Here is a 22,425-nt window from a genome sequence, read left to right on the forward strand (position 1 = left end):
ATTATATATAGTTCATAAATTATGAAAAATTTAACATAATATATGTGCATTAATACTACATTTTAAAATATAATTATAGTTTTGAGTTTTATAAAAAATAATATTCCTTGGTCAATTATCTCTTACTATGCATATAAATTTAAAGAATTCACTTTCAACTGTTTCATATATATTATTTTTCACGTATTATTTTTACATTATCTTCATTTGACAAATCAAAATCCTAATAATAAATTTTTACGAGTCTTTAATTGTATTTTACGTAAAATTACATTATAGCCAATTATATCTCAAATATAGTATTTAAACTTGAGATTTGATAGTATTTAAAATTTCAATTTGATGTGTACTCACTCAAATGCGAAGGCATGATGAAGAGCGGCACGAGATAACACAGCTGCATGTGCATAATCTCAATGGGATGAATGGCAGTCACAGACCATGCAGTTGGCTGCTTATATGTGTGGTGCAGTTTGTGGAACATCTTGTATAATGTCGGTCTGTGATAAAGTCGATGAAACCAATAAGTCTCGTAATCCTATAATAATAATAATAATAATAATAATAATAATAATAATAATAAAAAGCAACACTTTTATAAATTATAAAAATTCGTGGTTATTGTAACGTATGTTCGCGTTAAATATAATGTTGCAATTGAAAACTCCTTTAATACATTTGGAGCATTAATTTTTTAAGCAACAAGTTTTTTTTTAAATAAATAGTGCGGAGAAGTTAAATAAATAAACAATTAAATATAATAATTCATTGCGCGTATAAATAGTATTGTTGAAAATGTAATGTCCGTATTCAAGCGCGCAAAATTCATGAGCATTTCAATCTGAAACATGGAAATTCGCCAAAAGCTATCGACTTTTGTATATTTGCTGCAGGCGTTGTTCACGCAATGATATTTTCACGCTTGTTCTAGTTAGCAAAGTACAAATAACATGTGTAAACTTCCGACGCATCTTGATACATAATTTGAACAACATATTTCAAAGAGCTTCCTATCTGTAACATTATACAGCAAAGTATTCATTCCTAACATTTATATTTAAGATTAATACAATGACAAAATGTTTCATAATTTTTATATTTTCAACGTATATTCAATATATATATATATATATATATATATCCAATGTTTCTTAGAAGTAGCTGCATTTTAATCATCAAGAAAAGTATAAATTAAGTAAAGTATAACAAAGTAATGTAGGGTACAATATGATTCAACAATTTTCTTTATTTCATTTTATAAAAAAAAAGAAGAATATTTATATATATATATATAGATACCTGATAAAGCATATCATGTGACCTTTAATCTAATTAAATTTGATTAATCTTGCAGATTATTTATTAACAAAAAATAAACTTTATATTTCCATATTTTAAATGGAAAACATTGCCCACAAATAAAATTGTCGCAAAGAATAATTATTATATATCTTACCAATTTTCGTATATGAAGCATTTTCAAATATTTTATAAGAAACTGTATAATTTTATAAGTGACATTATAAGTTATCGAATATGTGGATCGTAAAACCGTTTCAAAATAATAATTCCCTAGTTAATCGCTAATCCACTCGGTAATAAATTTCAAATTTTTTCCATTGGGCTTTGTAGTTTATTTAATTGTAGTATTTAAATATTCTACGACTTTTCTTTCATTTGCTGTAAATTATACGTGTTTGAAACATAATGCCAAATATTCTGAATGATATAGATGTTATTATACGTGATAGCCTATACGTGATATCATTTTATAAATTATATTAATTTATCTCGTATTTAAATGATATTAAGAAATCATTTTTTAAGTATTTATAAAACATTTTGTATTGCCTTTCTAAATTTCGTCTACGATAAAAAAAACTATTGAATAAGATAAAATTGAATTGCAATTCGCATACTTAACTATTTAATTAAATATTATATAAAAATAACGTTATATTTAAAATAACGAATAAAATCAAAAAAGAAAATTGCAATTATAGTTCATTTTGAATAATGAATTTTAGAAATAATAGATAATAAATGAAAATTTTATACGTGTAATCAATTAGCAATAATTCTAATTGTTAAAAATTAATTTGGCAGTTTTTTATTAATATACATATTTTTGTTTAAAACTACAGTTTTTAATAAAATTAATAAAATGATCGTTTCTAATTTATATCATTTATATCATAGCAAACAACTAGTAAAGAAAAAATTATGGCAGAGTTCATTTTTAAATTCTAGCTTGATTCCTAAGTCGCATTAGTTATCTAAACAAAAATTTATTTATTACATAATTCAAAACAATTCCAATATTCAATATGAAAATTTTTATCCTATCCATGGTAATGCAATATAAGTATAAAGAAATAGTAAGAAATAATAAAAAATAGTCAAAATCTAAAATCTGAAAATTCACTAATCACATGTTGTTTTACCCTCGTAAATATCTTGATATCACAGTATGTTTTAGCAGATGATACGCACATATAAATATTATGCTTTATTTATGATATAATAATTTAAAGTTTATATAAAATATAATGCGAGATGGTCTCAGGAAGAGGAACGATGTCATTTCCTTCGTCGATTATTTAAAAAACTAATAACTATAACATAAATTTACGGAAAATCAATAATAAATTCAGTACTTTTATTATTCTTAGTCCCTATAAAAGTATAAAATTTATGCATTAATATAGAACAATTTTTGCACTATTTCGGTATATAAATATGTGATGTTTATTCTAATATCTACACTCCAATTTTTTCATTAAAAACTTTCTTCGTCACAAGTCATGCAATCTATGATCACCAATATTCCTTAAATACTATTTTAAATATTTATTTGTCCGATGTATAATGTGAACTATTTAATATATAACAATTTAAGGTAGATATTTATTTACACTTATTAATCTATTGTAATAAATATTATACAATTTCAACATACATTATATTAAACACGATATTGAAAAAGTGATCTACATTTATAAATATTGAAAGTGGTAATATATTAAATATATTAAACTTAAAGCCTTCATATAATAAATTTATATGAAAATATGGCAATAAAATTAGAAAATTTTGTTCCTCAAATTCCAAATTTTAGATTTGCAACTTTGTCCCATATATATGCATTATTATTAAATATTTTCAATATGAAAATATTTTTAACATTAAATTAATGATCCAAAGAAGGAGAACTCATAATAATAAATTTTTATGCCAGTAATCTTATATTGGCAACAGTAGGTGTACAAGTTTTATGCATCAGCCAACTGTCTATGTCTAATAGTTAGAAAAATTAATGGATTTATATAAGAATCGCGAAAGAAAGATAATTATATTTGCATACAGATGTTACAAATTTTTAGTGTCCTTATTACCTAGAGTAAAGGCATCTGCTGCTAAAAAAGGAAAGTACAAATACGATTCTCAAATAAAGGCCTTATTTTCTTTTGTCTAACAAACTTCGATTATTCATTATATTTATACATATATTTATTATATTATTTTTTAATATATTATATACTCGTTATCTGTTGTGCTATGCCCCAATATTTATTTTGGAATAATTCCAATATATATTACAATCAATATACATTAAATTAGACTAAAATAATTAAAAGTCTATTCAACTTACGTAGCTACATAATATTATATATATATATATATATATATATATATATAATTGATTAAATATTTTTATGCATGTATATATATAATAATTCATATACTTGGTAAATTTAAAAGTTATATCTTCTAATTCATATTTTATAATTTACGATTTAAGATAATTTTTTCTACATATAAATATTATAAAGAATTGCAAATATATAAAATATAATTATAGCAATTAAATCAATAGGATAGATGCTTTCATATCTTCATAGTCTAAATTTCATTATACGGAGCATTATAAAGCATTATACGGAGCAAAGAAAGAGGAAAGAAGGGAATGGATTTTCTCGTACTTGTACACAAATGATGAGGTCAAGCGGATCAAAGAGTCCAGGCTGAAAGTGAGAGAGGAATAAGCCTCATAAAGTTACTCGCGATAAAATCGAGTATCCAAAGCTGAATTAAAATTGCCGGACGATATTGAAAAAGGATCGAGAGTAATTTCAGGAATGTGCAGTAAAGCTAGGTGAAAAAGATCGTACAAAACTCTAGGGCTAACTTAACTTAATATGCCATTGAGAATCCGTGAATTCAAGCGGAACAATTAATAGAACTTTTTCACAGGTGCACTATCACTCTCACGTGACCATCTACAATTACATGCAAGGCTCAAAATATTTTACAACACTAACACTTTATAATCACCTGCAGTAATGATTGGTTCTTTGATAAAGGCGTCAATAGCCTGGCATATACTTTATATCCGACCTGTATGTCTAAACAACACATTTAATACTCTATTGTTATTATTATATATAACCAGATATTAAAGAGAGGATAAAAAAAAACTTGTAGCCATGCAAAAATTTTTGTATGTAACTTAAATCGAATTTAAACTCGCGATCAAAAGCATTTTAATAATTTTTATTATAGTATAATAATAATACGTATTGTCTGTAAATTAAAGATAAAATGTTTAGTATTCAATTATAATATACCGAATTTCAGTGTAAATTAATGTCATTTGAGAATTATACCACTGTCCGTTCATCTATGAAAAAAGTTTCATATGTAAGTAGAAGTATATACATCTTTTCAATCAAGGATATTAATTAAACTTTGGAAAATGTAGTAGAATACTAGAAGATGAAGTTTAATAACTACGCGAAGATATACGTAATGCGCCGTAATTTCAAGGGTGCACGATACTTTAGTTAAATGTGTGAAAAAATGCATCGTATAATTCTTTTAACTTAAGTATTAGTTCGAAATTATAAAATTTAATTTAAAACAAAATTATATAAATTTTGCGATGAATTTATTTATGATTTATAATTAGCCAAATCAATATGATCCTTAGTGTTACATTGAAATGTATATTATTTTCTAATTTTCTTATTTTATTTGTTTTATTTTATTAGCTTACTTAGAACGTTTAGATTATAAAATTATATATGTCGCATATTTCAAACGAAAAAGTTATTGCAATGTTTTAATTACTATTTTAAATATTTAATTTCTATCTTATTTGTGTAAAAAAAAAATATAGACAAATATTGTTGAATAATATTTATATCTCAAAAAGTAAAATTTTATAAACATATTAGAAAATATCAATTTTCACTTTCTCATTCTGATATTATATAGTCCTACTCGATATTTTATCAAAATATTATCTATACAATATTGCAGGATTAAAATTCATGTCTGTACTTTATATATCATATGAATAAATAATAATATTTTCTATTAAGCATTATTGCATTCGTATTTTAAAATGTGTAATATTGAAATGTTTTAAAAAATACTATTCTAATCTAAAAAACGGTATTGAAATTTATGACTTAAATTTGTTTATGGAAGAATATTAAAATGTAGTTGTTCATGGTGAAATATAAATATAATATAAGATAAAATTGTAGAAAATATAAATCATAGACTACAGAGAGTATGAAAACGAGAAAATATTTACGTAGAATAAAAATTATATTATTTGTGTATGAATTTTAATATTTTATGAGTATCATATTCACGTTTAAGTTACAATCACGTGAATCGTTTCGTAGACGTTCTCGTCTACGAAAGAGCGTATATTAATTATTTAAAAAATGATTATGAACAGAACAATGCATCTAAAAATATTAACTAAGTGATTACGAAGATAAAGTTTTCAATAGTTATGGGCATATTAACGATTTTACTTTAAACCATTAAACAAATCGAACGAAATTACAATTCACGATGAAAATCGATAATATTAATTTCAGGCATTGATCTCTCATAATCAAGTCAATTGTATCAATAGCTCAGAATGAAATAAAAGACAATTATTCAAATCAAAGTAAACAGCATTTCGAATTTCGACTTACGAAATGTTCGTCATTTAAACCATATCATTTTCATTGATACTCATCATGGTTTTCAACTTGTAGCCACTGTATAATTACCAAACTTCTGCAATCATCCCCGTAGATAATATGGATGATACAGTTGCAGAATATGATATATTCACAGGGCAGGAAGATGTACAATAGATCCAAGCCCGGCGGGTGCACGTGTAACGAAGGCTCAAAAGAGATGGACGGGGGCGCAGAAGAACAGAATTGGATTACACAGAATGGCACACTCGGTTGTATGTAAAGACTCTACGAGTGCACACTTTAACAACACGTAGCTCATACGCGAGACACGACAAGAGTCGAGTATGCACGATAGGAAAGTTCGTAGCAGCCGATGAAAGCGGACAGCGATTGAGTCGAGAGTATGGTTCGTTCCTATACATCGCGACAGCCTGGATCCTCGGTGCCGCGGGCTGATCGTTACTCCCTGTCAATGCATCCAGACGGGGGAATGAAAATTTTTTTTTAAAGAGCCCCGCGGCTTCGCGTATGAGCATAATTCACCGACGACGACTTCCCCCCCCCCCCCCAACCGCCCAAGCTTTTACTTCATTCTAATGGCTATTCACTGTCCCAACACATTTCATTCATTTGCGTATAAATGTTATAATATGGATTTACGTCGGCGTACCGCATTTCAAAACTTTTTCAATTATAAAAATAACGTTATTTTAATACAGTTATATGTGAAATTTAATACATATAAGAATTTTAATTGCAATTATAATTTTCCGTTTTTTACCCTTTTTTCATAGTATTCAGTAGTTGGCTCAAATTCAAGTAATAACTATCGATGTGACTATATACGAAACTATTTGCAATTAGAGCCAATTTGTTTTACTGAAAACATTTTATATGAATTTTACATTATGCATTGAACACGAGCATATCAAAATAATTGCAAATAATAAAATTGCTTTGAACAGTGACTACTTCATCGGCCATTAATTACTTCGTTGTTATTTTCGTATAAAAATAGGCGTTAGAAAAGTTGAGATCGGATTGCGCTTGATTACAAAGATTTCACAGCAGATTACAAGATACATACACATGAATAATAAAATTTGTTATGAGAACTATTATAAAGAGAAAAGAGAAGAAAAAAAGTATTTGCTTATTTCGTACATAAAAGCAAAATAAAAATTATTTCTCAAAATTATCTTTTACCACAAACGAAGCTGAATTTTTATGTATTTCTATTATTTTTATTTTTACTTTTAATTGCGTAAAATACAACTTTTACTCATTTAACCGATAATATTCTTAGTTCTTTCAAATATTATTTTTGTGCGTAATGATATTACATTATGGATATTACATTATGAATATACTAGACCAAACTTTTGAAAATGTATAAATTTTATCATTTCAAATGTTGGCAATTTTTTAAAAGTATGATATGCCTTTTTATGTGTCACACACTATTATATAAAAAAAAATATTTATCTTTCAATAATTTTTAAACATTAAACATTGTTAATGAAAAGTTGATCTTGTATAACATTTGAAATAAAAGCATATTAGCTAAGTTCTCTAAATTCGAATTATCTATTCTGAAATTTTATATACTGTATATTTCAGTCATAATAATGTTTATTAAGGATATTCTAATGCATTTTGTGTATATTATATTATTATATTATCTATTATTATATCAATAATAGAATATTTATATGGATTAAATTGGTTAATTGCATTTATAAATTCTTTATGATTTTGCGTATATTATTAGATGAATACTATAGTGTATATCTTTCTTGTGCGCACTTATAACTTTAAAAACCTATACAAAGTTAATAAACAACTTAATATTATTAAGATAATGAATGAAACCAGATGCTTCTTAAAATTAATTAACAAACTCTACGAACTTATTATCCTCTTTATAATATGATAAATTAAAGTTTTCTTTATGAGTATAACTTCATGATATAACTTATCATATTAGAAAGAATAAAAATATATTACTTTCCATTTATATTTGTATATTTTTTTAGAAAATCATTTGTTTTAACAAACGTTTTTATTATTTATAATTTAGTATAAGTACAATTTCAATTGCAGAAGCTTTAAAAAAAGTTAAGTTCAATTTTATCCCAAATGATCTTCCATATATACATATAAATAATTTTAAATAAAAATAAAAATCTAAGAAAATTGTTATTTATTTAATGTAATTTATTCAATTACTTTCAAATACTTATGTAAATTAAAACATTTACTCGTTTCAAACATCTGATATTATCAATAAAGTATTGCATAAAACTTAAGAATTACAAGCCTATGTATATAAATAATAGAAATAATCTGTAACTTCTGTTAAATCTTTAAATTAACTTACGGTTCAGTTAAAATACATTTACAATCGACTAGAGTTACATAGAATGAATAAATAAATGTTTACAGATTAATGTCCTTGAAATCAATTTTTCATACGTCTTTCTGAGATAAATTTCATTTTCCCATGTTCTATTTATTTTAAAATATAATATATGGAAATTTTAATTTAACTTAATTAAATATATAAACTATATGATTTTACTATATAAATTACATTAATATTCTTAGTCGTTAGAATTATCTTAGTGAAAGTTTGAAAATTATTAATAGGAGGGAGACCTATAAATATGTAAAATAAAATTTAACGTATTTTATAATTTTTAAATCTCGCGTATTTATTTCAATCTTTTCTCGCATCTGCCTTCATTCTCTTCCACTTTAGTAAACCCAACAAAAGTATTAGTTAACTCTTTACGGAATTCATTTAAAACGCAAATGATTTTAGTACGCGTGCATAGAATAGCTTAACTCTTTCAACATTTCATATATACGCCAAGTCATAAGCGTGCAAAGTGAGTATAAGTGAAGCGAATGGTAGAGTACGTAACCGAAGTAAAGATAGAATAAATAGTAAAGTTTTGAAAGTACGAGAAGAAGAATTTAGACTTGGACTGTTGTTGCTGATGTTTATGGTTGTAAAATAATGCCTATAGACAGTACTAAGTAAAAAACTTTCATTAAAATAATGAAATATAAAATTTTGTTTATAATATTTGTTTAATTATGATATTATTTTTCTACTAAAGCTATGCAAAGTATAAAATTAAATAATTGTCTTTAATTATAACATACATGTTGCATTAGATTTCTCGACTTTGAAAATAATTATCAAAACAATATAAGTATTTATAAATTTATTATAAGATTAATATTCTGAAATAATCGTCTAGTTTAAAAAGAATATTATCTTTGAGAATCTAATAAATATTTTCACTGTATTTTCACTGTATTTTCACTTAATAGTGGAAAAAAAACACATAAAATAATTCTAATAACTATTTTAAATGTTAAACCATAAAAGCGTGTGAAATAAAAATTGGTTAACTAAATTTTAAAATAAAATAATCCAACTAGAATATTTCTAATCAAAACCCTAAATTTTATTACAGCTTGTGACTCTATAGAAAATGCATTAGTATACATACTTTTATTATTAAATATTATAAAAATATTAAATATTATCTGCAATCACAATAACAACGTGTAAAATAGATAACATTAGTATTTAATGATAAAGTTTCACATTATATCGAGACAAACTCTCGAAATCATCGAAACAAGAAATGTAATATACTAAGTATATATTAAAATGAGGTCATTTATATCAATATAAAAATTATAAAACCATAGAAAATAAAAATAAATAGACCTCTGTCATAATAAAGAATCGTAACAATATAAAGTGAATAATATCGAAAAATTTATTTAAATTATGATTAATAAGCTTATTAAATTATGAAATAAAATTAATAAATACAAATATATATAGTTTTCTTAAACAATATAACAATTATTAATATAACGAAATACTTATAAATTATATTAGACCAAAAATACTGAAATTTGTGAATAAATCTAACAGGCTAAAATAATATAAAACCTTGAAAATTAAAAGTAATTATTTTTATATTATAAAAAATTAAAAAATACGTAGTCCTTTCAATGGGCTTAATGAAAATATATCATTTTCTATTTGAAATACTCTAAATCATACATTTAATCCTCATTTACTAACACAATTAGTAAATCTAAGTTTTTCTTTACAATTATTCGCCAGTACATTAATCTTTGTCACATATTAAAATATTATAATAATTATTATAAATTTTGTCGAAGATTCGCCTTACAAAAATCTTGACGATTCATTAAATAGTAATCCAGCATAATCCAAAATTATAGAAGTAAAAATTAATTGAAAATTGTAAGTAAAAATGACTATTATTTAATATAATCACGTAAGTTTGTTATAATTTTATTAATATTACATTTAACGTTCAGAGATTGTTTAATTGCAATAATTTAAATTATAGTTTTTCAAAAAATATATGGAAATTGACTTGGTAATCAGATTCTATTACAAGTTTATTGCATGATTTTGAAATGACACAACGTACGTAAAAAATTGTATAGAAAAAGAAATAAATTATATCAAAGCTTGTATTCAAACGTTTTTCATAAAATTTAAATACTAAAAGAAAATTTGTATAAACTAACACTATGAAATGAAATTTTTAATAAACTCATTTTTTTATAAATTAAAACAAATTTTCTCAATCTTTTCTAAGAATTTTTTCCTAGAATAAAATAAAAAATTCTATTTTTTTATCATACGAATTATATATCTATTATTTTTACAATTATTAATGACAAAACCTATTAATACATTTATATGTAAATAATAGTGGAATAAATATCTGTAATAACACTCCAGAATATTTAAATATGTATAAATATTTGAAAAATTAATAAACATATGTAATAGCACTACAAAATATTTGAAATATTTATATGAAAGTTTAATGTACCTTCTATTACATATATTTATTAATTTTTCAAATATTTATACATTTTATTAATATGCAATAACACCTTTTCAACTATAGCAATAAAAAAATCTAAGAGATAATAAAATAATTGAATGTTTTGGTATGTATCGAATAGTTTTTAGTATTATTCTATATTAATTATTTAATGGAAATTATAATCATCTTATGGTACAAGATAAAAATTTCTTAATATAATTATTTTTCTTAATATTATTCCAATAATTATTATTGAAAAATTCCTTATTTATTTCCATTATAATATTCATGTAAATCCTGAAATTTTAATAATTTAAAAATATAGTTCTATCTTGATGTATTCAAAATTTTAATGTTCATTTTGAAAAAAGATTATTTAATAAAAAAATCATTATTTTGTTTAAAATATGCTTCAATTATTTAAACGTTGAACTTAGCTGAAAATTTTATTTTGAATAAGTTAAATCATAATCATTTAATTGTGTGACTTTACATTATATTTTAGTAATTGCAATACGTATATATATATATATATATATATATATACGTATATACATGCATATATATATATATATATATATATGCATGTATGCAAGTGTGTATTAGTAGTTCAATATTTTTAACATTTGATTATGAATTTGTTGCCATGATTTTATATCCTCAGAAATGAAAATCACAAAGCGTTTATTCAACAGATATTTTTAGATTAAATTAAAAAAAAAAACCATTTAATCTTTTTATAGATTGACTAAAAAATATCATGTATGTATATTTTAACGAATATCACATCAATCGCAGTAATCATATTGATTTACGTAAAATAACATTAAATTAAATATCTATAAATTTTATTGTTGTATTGATTATTTATTTTTAAAAATGTTATCAGTTTAAAACGTATTTTCCCAATAATTATCTTTATTTTTAACAAAAACATAATTTTTATTGGATATTAAAAATAATGTCATCTTGTACAATTATATTTTTGCAACAAAAACCATAAAAACGATATATGAAAAGTCTTCTTATAAAATTTTAAGTTGTTAATTGCTATCTAAAAAACGAGATTTATTTGAGAATAATATATACGTTTAAAAATAAAGTAAATAAAATATTTTAACATTTAAGCACACACATATACACATATATTAATACATATATATATGTGTGTGTATATATATATATATATATATATATATATGTGTGTGTGTGTGTGTGTGTGTTTGTTATATATATATATATATAATTAAATTTATTCGATCTATATTATTTAACCTTATTTTTATTTATACATATAATACCATTATAAAAATTATTTTACATATCAACGTGTTTAGCATGAGAATTATTACAGTTTTCAATTACAATATTTTAAAGAAATTTTGTAGATTAACATCTAGTAATTTGTTATTCATTTAAACGGCTTGCTTGTTATCATATTTTTTTCTCATAATAAGAAAATTATTTTAAAAGTAATATAATTAATAATAATATTAAGAGTTTGTTCATCTGAGTAATTGAGTAAGAAGTACTTTAAATCAAAACTCATTTCTTGTCTAGTTCCATTAAAATAAATTAATAATTAATTATACAATATTACACATCATTTTTATTTTAAAAGTAGTTAAATGAAAAATAGCAATACAAACTCTCTTTTAAAGGCAAAATATTTCTACATCAATTTCCACTAGCAAAAGCGACTATCTATACGTGAAAATATTTTATAGCAATTCTAATCAAATTGAAATTCTTAAAATCTAAATTAACTAATTAAAAGCCAGCACAAGAAATTGCTCATACATTAAAACAATATAAAATGTCGAGGACAAAAAAAGAAATTATACCAGTCAATCAAAGCTAAGCATAGGCTCGTAAAAGGCCAGATGACGCCATTTTTTGTCACTATCCATCGAGCAAAAAGTCTCGACCGATGCTGTATGAAAGCGAGAATTTTTGCATTGCGCCAACGTTCCCGAATGTATGCGCGTGGTGCTTTGATAGAAAGATATTTGTCCGAATTGGTATTGTTTACACGAATCAAGGCATGAAACGAGGTTTTCCCTTTCCCAGTATCACAGACATCACAGCATCTGCACATACATACATATCAATTGTAAATGCAAATAAACCGAGCGCGCACCTGTTTTAGATGGTGAAAACGCGGTCGATGGCCTTTAATTTTATAAAGGCTCATTTGACAAACGAACTAGAATGACTTTTGGATTTTAATAGACTAATTAATCAGGATAAAAATAGTAGATAATACTACTCTTCGACTTCATAATCATATCACAAGTACACTAGTCACATAGTCACAAGTTTATAGAATAAAGGATTTAACGGAAGGTTTTCTATGAAAATGATGTATAACAGCAGTGTTGCACTTGTAAATATTTTTCAATTGTACTCAATATATTCAATATATATATATATATATATATATATATATATATATAAAACAAGCCACCAAAAAATTTATATTTCATATTTATATTTCGAATTTATATTTATAGAAGTACACTTTATGGTTTCAATAATTAATATAAGGTTCAAATATGTACGTAACTTTTCCAATACATGCAATAATTAATCATTTCAATGTATATCGATTTTATAACGATGGGACTGAAATTGGCTTTCGAGAATATGACATTTCCAAGTGGCTTCTGATATCATTGTCGACGTCTCGATGAATTGTTCATATACGTCGAATTAAAAAACTAATAAATAAAGGACGAATATATATTCATACTTTTTTTATCTAAACTAAAAACAATTAAAAAGCTTTCTTTTAATGTGTCACTGTGTGCGATTTATTTCATTTAAATAAATTTTATAACAAAATAATTGTATTTAATTGTAAATTGCTTGTAAATATTATTTAATGTTAGAATATGCAAACAGATGCAGAGAATTTAATCAGTTCATTTGTTCAACAGTTCACAATCATATTTGGCTGACAGTGTAACATAAATATTTAACATTGATTAATACTAAAATTTACAAGGTATTTTGTAAAATATTTTTTAATAATAATTATCATTAATATGCATTAATATTATATGCATTTATATACCGTTTCATTGGTAAAAGTTGAAAAAAAGAAAAATTTATATTTAATACGTAAAGGATTTATCATGAAATTTTATGTACATTATTTATACATACAAATTAACAATTTATCGTAAATTAGTGAAAATACTTTTACGTATATATTTAAAAAAAACAAAAGAAAAAGAGAAAAAGACAAGACAGTAAGGATGAGCTGAAAGACGCGAGGCAGCCAAAGCGATACTAAAACTACGAGATGGGCGTTCGGGGGGGGGGGAGTCGGAGCCGATGCTTGGATTACGAATAGAAGCCACCTTCTCTTTGGAATACGTTAAACAGCGGTGCCAGAGGGGCTCGTGCTGAGTTACGACAGGAGTTTTGCGATTTTCAAGAGGCCCGTTCAAGTGGTTCACCGACCGACTGACTGACTGACTGATCGATTGACTGACTGACTTGAAGGTATGGCGGTCGCGCTTCCACGTCTAAGTATGTTTGCGATGCTCGTGGGCCATTGACTTAACGCCTGCTAACAACGATTGCAACCCACTCCCCCACCTTATATTCGATCCCTCCTAACTGAAAAAATATTTACTGAGTAAATCCATTCGAGTTATGCTTTAGTTACTCAAGCGTGCTCCCTTTTATAATATTTCCCAATTATTAACATAACCAGTTGATAATTTCACCTGTTTATGATTTGATGCTAAAAAAAATTTGTTTACGCTTTGAGTAAATTCTACTAAATTTGTTTTTAATGCATTCAAATATTTTTAATAACTCATTATTTCTAACTTAAAACAAATTCCTATCAAGCTTTTTGAAAATCTAAGTATATAATAATTATAATAATTTTTTAATTTTTCTAAATTAACAATAATATAAAATACTGAATAAACTATGATATGTTGAATATTTACTAGTACGACTTATAGTTAGTTACTATATCGACTATATAGTTTTAGAAATACGCAATTCTTCTATATATAATTCTATAAATAGCAGTACTAATTAAATAGATTATTGCTAATTTAAACGATTGCTTTTATATAATAGCAAAAACGTATTTGGGAAATAAAATAAAACAATTGTTATATTTAATGACAACAATATGGTTTCAGAAATTAAGTAAACATTATATTTATTATATATTCAATAGAATAGACAAATAAAAAGACTAATAAAAAATTTTAAGTGAATAAAATTTCCAAATCTTTAGAATCAGTTTTCAAGTTCTAAATAAATATTCAATAGGTTGAGCATTCGAGTTAAAATTACTTGAAATTATACATTTATATCATTTTAGATAATCAGTAATGAATTAATATCACTTTAACAAATGTAAATAATGTAAATTTAATTTTATACAAGACACTAAAGATTTATATAATTTATTATGTATTTTTATATAAAACTAAACCAATGCGAAATCTTACTTTTTAATTAATTTATCAGAGCACCTTTAATTGTTTTCCGAGAATAATTGTACATTGCAAACAAACTGTAAATCTGATAAAATGATAAAAAAACAAACGATTACTATATGCATATAAACTTATGAATTCTAATAAAGATTATATAATTTGTAATAAATGCTTCACTTTTCAATATATAATATGTCAATTATTTTTTTCAACTTTTCATAAAAATCATCAGTTCGAAGCAACGGTAATTGTACAAATAGCGAGTCAATATTGTACTTATGCATATGTTTACTCATAAAAGTGCTATTAGTTTTGAATATTTTAGCGAATTAATCGAATTATCGTACAATAGAAACGTAAGTTAAAATATGGCGTCTTAGAACACTTTTGTAATAAATCAAATGAATATCTAATTTAAATATCTTGGTTTGACGCTATTATTGTGGAATTGATCATAATTCAATATTATACATGATCACTAGTATCTTGAGAAGAAATTATTTAAAACTTTTTCAAAATAGAAAAAAAATTATTGGTCACATACAAATTTTTTCACTTAAACTAGATGTATATAATAATTTTTTTATATATAATTAATTAGAATTACATTCTAAGCACTTCAATTCAAAATATATTTCAAAATATATACGATTAACGAGAACCAAATTAAAAAAATTGAATTATACTACAAATCTACAACAAAGTATATCTTTTTATATTATTATTATTGATAATACAGTACTCAAGCCATTCATATTAGAATGAATGGAATATATTTATATTATTCAATATAATATAAGTATCACTACTATTTGAAAATTCGTGAAAACTAATTTTATATATAGTTAAAATGTATTCATTTGAAATAAATTTTTAAATAATGATAATAAAATCATATTATTAATCATTGTTTTATTATTTCATAGTTAAACAAATATTATATACTATTAACTATATAATATATTAGAACCATGGATTATACGAATCAATTTATTAACGAAGTTTTACGTAAGTAAAATAAAGACTTCTATCTTATTTTTTTCATAACGATACATTTTTATTTTCTTAAAAAAAAATAATAAATATTTTATTTTAATTGCCATAAAACAGTGATTTAACTTATATTACATTTAATTACAGAATTCTAAATCTAAAAGCTATGATTTTCCTTCCACCACTTTATAAGCCAAAGAATGAAAATTGTTTAAATATTTTAATATTCAAATATATATAATAAAAATGATTTTTGATTCCTATACATTATATACAAAAAAAATTTATTTAAGATTAGTCACTATTAAATTTTTATTTAATTCTAATATATAATTAATAAAAAATAAATTTTAAAGTTCATCAGATGATAATAAAAAATAATACATCTGTTTTTGTCTTATACAAAAATATAGATAAAGATACATAAACATTAATGGGAAAAATGTGGTAATAATGTGGTAATATGATCTTATTAATTATCAATACAAATAAATAAAACAATTTATAAATTACTATTATCATTACTAATATCTAACTGAAATACGATACAAATAAAAGTGATATGAATTTTAATTATAATAATTTAATTTTCAATTCTTTAAATAATACTTTAATTCAATTACGACATTAATATTTTTTAATATTATTATAATTCTCACTGTTTAAGAGAAGTAAAAAGCAAATAAGTATTATATTCTTTTATCTGAAAGTAAATACATAATTATTAACCTTTTACTGTACTCTAATTAAATCATCTATCGCTTTTATTATTATGATAAGAACTATAAGAAGACTGATGATAGATTTAAGGTGAAATTCTACTATTAACATTTAAATATACTATTACAAACTTTTCAAGTCAGCTACAACTTTTGCAACAATTAAAACTATCTATCACTCCTTATACACATACGCATAATACATGACTATGAAACAAATCATATATTTAATTATAAATTACGCATTCCTCGGATGCATTGTACAATTAATTATTATTATTGTATTACAGTAAAAAGTATGAAGGAAAGTATTATTATTTTAATTAATTTATTAAATTATTATTGTTATAAGATTAATTCAGATATCTTATAACACTTGATTCTTTTTACCTAAAATATTATTTAAAAATTTGATTTTCAAATAAAAATATAATATAAAGTATACTTTTATAATAAATCTTTATACAAATAAAAATAATAAACAAAGAATCAAAGTAATATATATATATATATTTTTGTTTTTTCTACAATATATATTACTTTGATTCTTTGTTTATTATTTTTATTTGTATAAAGATTTATTATAAAAGTATACTTTATATTATATTTTTATTTGAAAATCAAATTTTTAAATAATATTTTAGGTAAAAAGAATCAAGTGTTATAAGATATCTGAATTAATCTTATCCATTCATGCTCAGTACTTTTTACATAGGTATTTCATTTTCCTCGAGTTGTTTGAGTGTGTTTGAGCTTGAGTGTGCCTATATATAAATTACACTTGCATTATCATTAAAAACTGATGTAATGATCAGTTCTTACATAGTAAAGATAATGAATTACACTCCAAGTATTAAAATTTATTTAATTTTATTTAATTAGTATGATGATCATAAAAAATTATTAATGCAAATATATATATAAGTATATATTCAATATATATATATATATATATAAATATGTATATATTTCTTTGTATATTATAATTTGCATAATAAAAATTTTAAATTGCATAATATATGCAATATATTAATAATTTATTGATTAATGAAAAAAATCTATTTTACATATCATTTTCTAATCAGAAATAAAAATATTAATTCTTGAGTTCATTAATTGCAAAATTAAAATTGTTTAATTTTTTCATACTCAATTTTTCTCAATATATATTTTTATAATATCACGCGATTCATGATATTTAATGTAGGATTGTCTTATTGTATTACATGTTAATAAGAAGAAGTTGCATCTATTCATCTCTTAATTTGATTGTAAATTATAGGCTTCTTTACACCAAGGTATACTTATTTTTATTTAACTTACTTTATGATACCAGTTGACAATATACACTAAATATTGTATAATACATTTGAAGAATTCATAATACACTCAATTGAATATTACACTATTAAAATTAAAATGTATAATGAAGAATTATTATAATGATTCAAATTTAGTAATATACATAAAAATATGCTGCTTTATTTTGTTTTATAATTAAATTTTTTTTTAATTATAATTGTGTGAAATGAATTATGAAATAAATATTAAGTAACTATTATGTACTTATTTGCATTAAATATAAATATACACTAAATTTTTATGCAACAGATACTGAGTTTTTAATATCATTTGAAAAATATTATTGTGGTTTCCATTATTAATTCAAATTATAATTATATAAAGAAAAAAAACCTTTGTATACAATAAATAAAAATTTTCAAGTAGGTACCTCATAAAGATTATATATTTATAGTAATTTATAATTAGCTTTCGAATTAGGTTTGATTTGTAAATTAACAAAAGATAAAAAGAAATGAACTTACCAATATTATATACATAATCGGCCATTGCAGAAACCACCATAACAAAGTATATTCATCATATCCGAAATAAATCATGCTGGGACCACCATATAATACGTAAGTAGCAAAAGCAGCTGTGAACGTATTGGTACAAAATAGACTAAATATACCCAAAATTATTTCATGTTTCTCAAGTTTTGGTGAAAGCCACTTATAGGGCTGGCATTTCCATTCCTCAGCTTTATCACGTTGTCGAACGTAATAGTACCACTAAACATAAAAAATAATACATTATACGTTTATTATACTACTATTTTTAAGTAAAACTAGACAATTGTTTAAACAAAAACTTAAGTAAAGAAAACGTATATTAAGAAAATGTATATTAAGTATATAAGAATAAGTAGAGCTCAAATACACATACTAATATTCTACGGAATGAATGCACTTATCATTAGAAAAAACGCATAGTAAACGTTCGAGAATTACAATATTTATTCTAATCATTTTTCTATTAATATTATCAAAATAAAATCTATAATATTTTAGAAACTCACGCATAAATGTCTAAAAATAAAATTCCATGAATTTTTCGAGTACAGAAATTTGAAAATTTGATTTACTACGTGTCTACATATACAAATGAAGTTTTTTATATGGTGTTCAAAAACAGCTGTTTGCATCTTTATTTAATATGACTAAAAAATCATCTAGAATATCGATCACTTCTCAATTTCTCCACAGGCATAACATGCAATGCCTCATAAATGTCGAATATATTTTATTCGTGAAAAGGACTCGTATTTGTAAAAATTATTTACAGTCTATTCCAGTAGTTTTTCTTTTACTACATGAGAATGTCAGAGAAACAGAATGAGAAAGGACTGATGAAGGGTAGTTTGAAAAGAAATGAAATAGAAAAAATGCTGAAAAACAAAAGGACAACAACGATTGGAGGAGCTGTAAATAGTTTAATCGGCTGTCTTTTTTTTCTTTTCAACAATTTTCCTCTCCTCTCTCTCTCTCTCTCTCTCTCTCTCTCTCTCTCTCATATCAATCCACATTTATACATACACATATTTAACTTCACTCCTCCTTCATTCCTCGTTATTCCTCACAAACGTTCTATTATCCAACGAACATTCGCCGAGCGCAACAATATACCGGAATGTACCAACGCCATTCAGTTTGCTCTGCAGAGTAATTACAAGCTGAAAAGTACAAATGACACACGCATGCGAATACATGAACAGACGGTATGACGTCGAGAAATAAATGATAGGGTAAGCAGTTGTTTGTTTAACTGCGTTGAATCGCAATTCTTCCTCTACATTCTGTATTAGTGTAGGGAGGAAAGGTGCAAACTATGGCCCATAGCCATTGTTGGGCCTCGTCGCATATTTATTCTACATTCGTTGTCACCTACATTTAATAGACACTGTATTTTAAAAGCTAATTTACAAAGGGAGCAAGTAACTCTAAAGAAAAACGAGTGACTGGCGTAAACATAAATAATCAGAATATATTGCAAATATATAATTCACTTGTATATTCTGTTAAATACAGTTTGTAATGAGAAATTCATGGAGAGCTTGTTTTTGAGTTGAAAGCTTTTAGCTTCCAATACAACTTGTTGAGCCTAATGACAGGAAAACTCAGATAAATGAAACTGTAATTATTCAACACAATGATTTATATTTTACTAAGTTCTATAACATTTATAACAACGACCTGTAATAATAAGTGTATGAATTGTTTCATAAATATGTGGATAATGAAATAAATAATAAATAAGATAATAAACAAATCATAATAAATAATAAGATAATAAATATGTATGCACCAATACGGAAACACACACTTACCCACACGTACACATAAATTCATACATAAGTGTTTACATTTTTTGTATTACAAATTACAAATATATTCTTTAATATGTATTTGCATTATGTATATACATATATATATATATATATATATATATATATATATATATATAAATTTATACACAGTTGTGCAATAATGCTTAGGTACATTTTATAGGAAATATATTAATATTTGAATAACATAATCATAGTATATTAATACTTATTTGAGGCTGATTTAAAAGGTGGCATTAATTTAATTTTTCGAATACATTATAATGCCAATATAATACAAAAATCTGTATCTATCCAATAAATAAACAGAAAGAGATAGTATTTGTTTAAATACAAACATATTTTCAATCGAGTTTGCAAAGATTAAAAATAATAGTACTAATGAATATTTTTCGACACATTAATTATTATGAACTAATTCTTACTAAAGTATGGAATATTTCCATGCGTTTTAATAAATATATTATTATAGTTAATTACTGCTATATACAATTCTTCTTTATATCAATTTTTTTATTTACAAATTTTTTTAAAATTATACCGTTAAGCATATATACGTATGAGTAGAAGTCAACAAATTATATAAGTGCAATTATTTAATTAAAATTTATATTTTTAAATAATTATTAATGTTTCCATCAATAATTTTACCGAAAAATATGTATTACTTATTAAAAAATGAATAAAAAAAATCACAACTGCATTTTCATTTGAATTTTACTAAATATTTTATCAGTATGAATCTGAATTTTTAAATATATCTGAGATTTAATCATTTTTAAAAATATGATAACATATTTTTATATTATCGTTATAAAAGTATAAAATGAAGGCCATACACATAGATAAAGTTCTTTTTACAAAGATTTAGATAATATAATATTAATCTAAATAACTTTATATTACATTTACATTTATTTATTTTATTGAAAGAATTCTTTATATGGAGTAAAAAAATACGAATAAAGTAATTGCTTAGCAATATAATTAATGAAAGCAAAATATTATTATATTTAATTTGTAAAGTTTTATGGTTAATTTGGTATGCAATGATTAATATATATATATATATATATATATATATATATATATATATTTATATATATTCTTTACATACGGGGACAAACGTGCAGACACAATGAAACGATAACCGAGATAAAAATTTGTCAAATATTAACGAAACTATATGAGAAAAGCATTTAAGTCTGACACGATAAAAAAAATGAAAATAAAAAAAAAACAAAAAAAAATAACCAAAAACAACACGTATACTGCGCACGGATTCTCATCTGTTAGTAGTAAAATGGGGCGATAAGTCTTGACCATAGACCTCTTATATAAAAAAAAAAAACATATAGGTAGAAAGATGTGAGTGAAAGATCAAGAACTGTCTAAGGAAAAGAGAAAAAATGCGGCCGAGAAATAGACTTTTCGATTATCTAATTACAGGAGAAAAATGAACGCGCATATCTCTACTTTTATTTGCAACTATTAATGAGCTTGTTTTAAAAACTTTCTAAAAATTCCAAAAGTTTATGATACTAGAGGTATTAATTATTATCAGAGTATAATTATTTTCTATATTTCGATCTCTATTATTACTTGTAATATAAGTATTAAATACAAGTAATATGATAAAGAAAAACTGACACACAATTCTGC

General features: G+C 23.5%; 1 protein-coding gene across 1 annotated transcript in view; it reads right to left on the bottom strand.

Moving 5' to 3' along the window:
• LOC105363535 (methylsterol monooxygenase 1-like) overlaps window positions 1–22,425 on the bottom strand; it is a 33,769-nt gene that overhangs the window by 3,155 nt on the left and 8,189 nt on the right. Inside the window, exons 3-4 of the mRNA XM_011501267.1 lie at window positions 18,902–19,150; window positions 355–538 (exon numbers count right to left, since the gene is read on the bottom strand). Of these exons, the coding sequence (XP_011499569.1) occupies window positions 355–538; window positions 18,902–19,150 (433 nt within the window). The remainder of the gene's footprint in view (window positions 1–354; window positions 539–18,901; window positions 19,151–22,425) is intronic.

Source organism: Ceratosolen solmsi, unplaced genomic scaffold (assembly GCF_000503995.2).
Source record: "Ceratosolen solmsi marchali unplaced genomic scaffold, CerSol_1.0 scaffold57, whole genome shotgun sequence".
Classification (NCBI taxonomy): domain Eukaryota; kingdom Metazoa; phylum Arthropoda; class Insecta; order Hymenoptera; family Agaonidae; genus Ceratosolen; species Ceratosolen solmsi.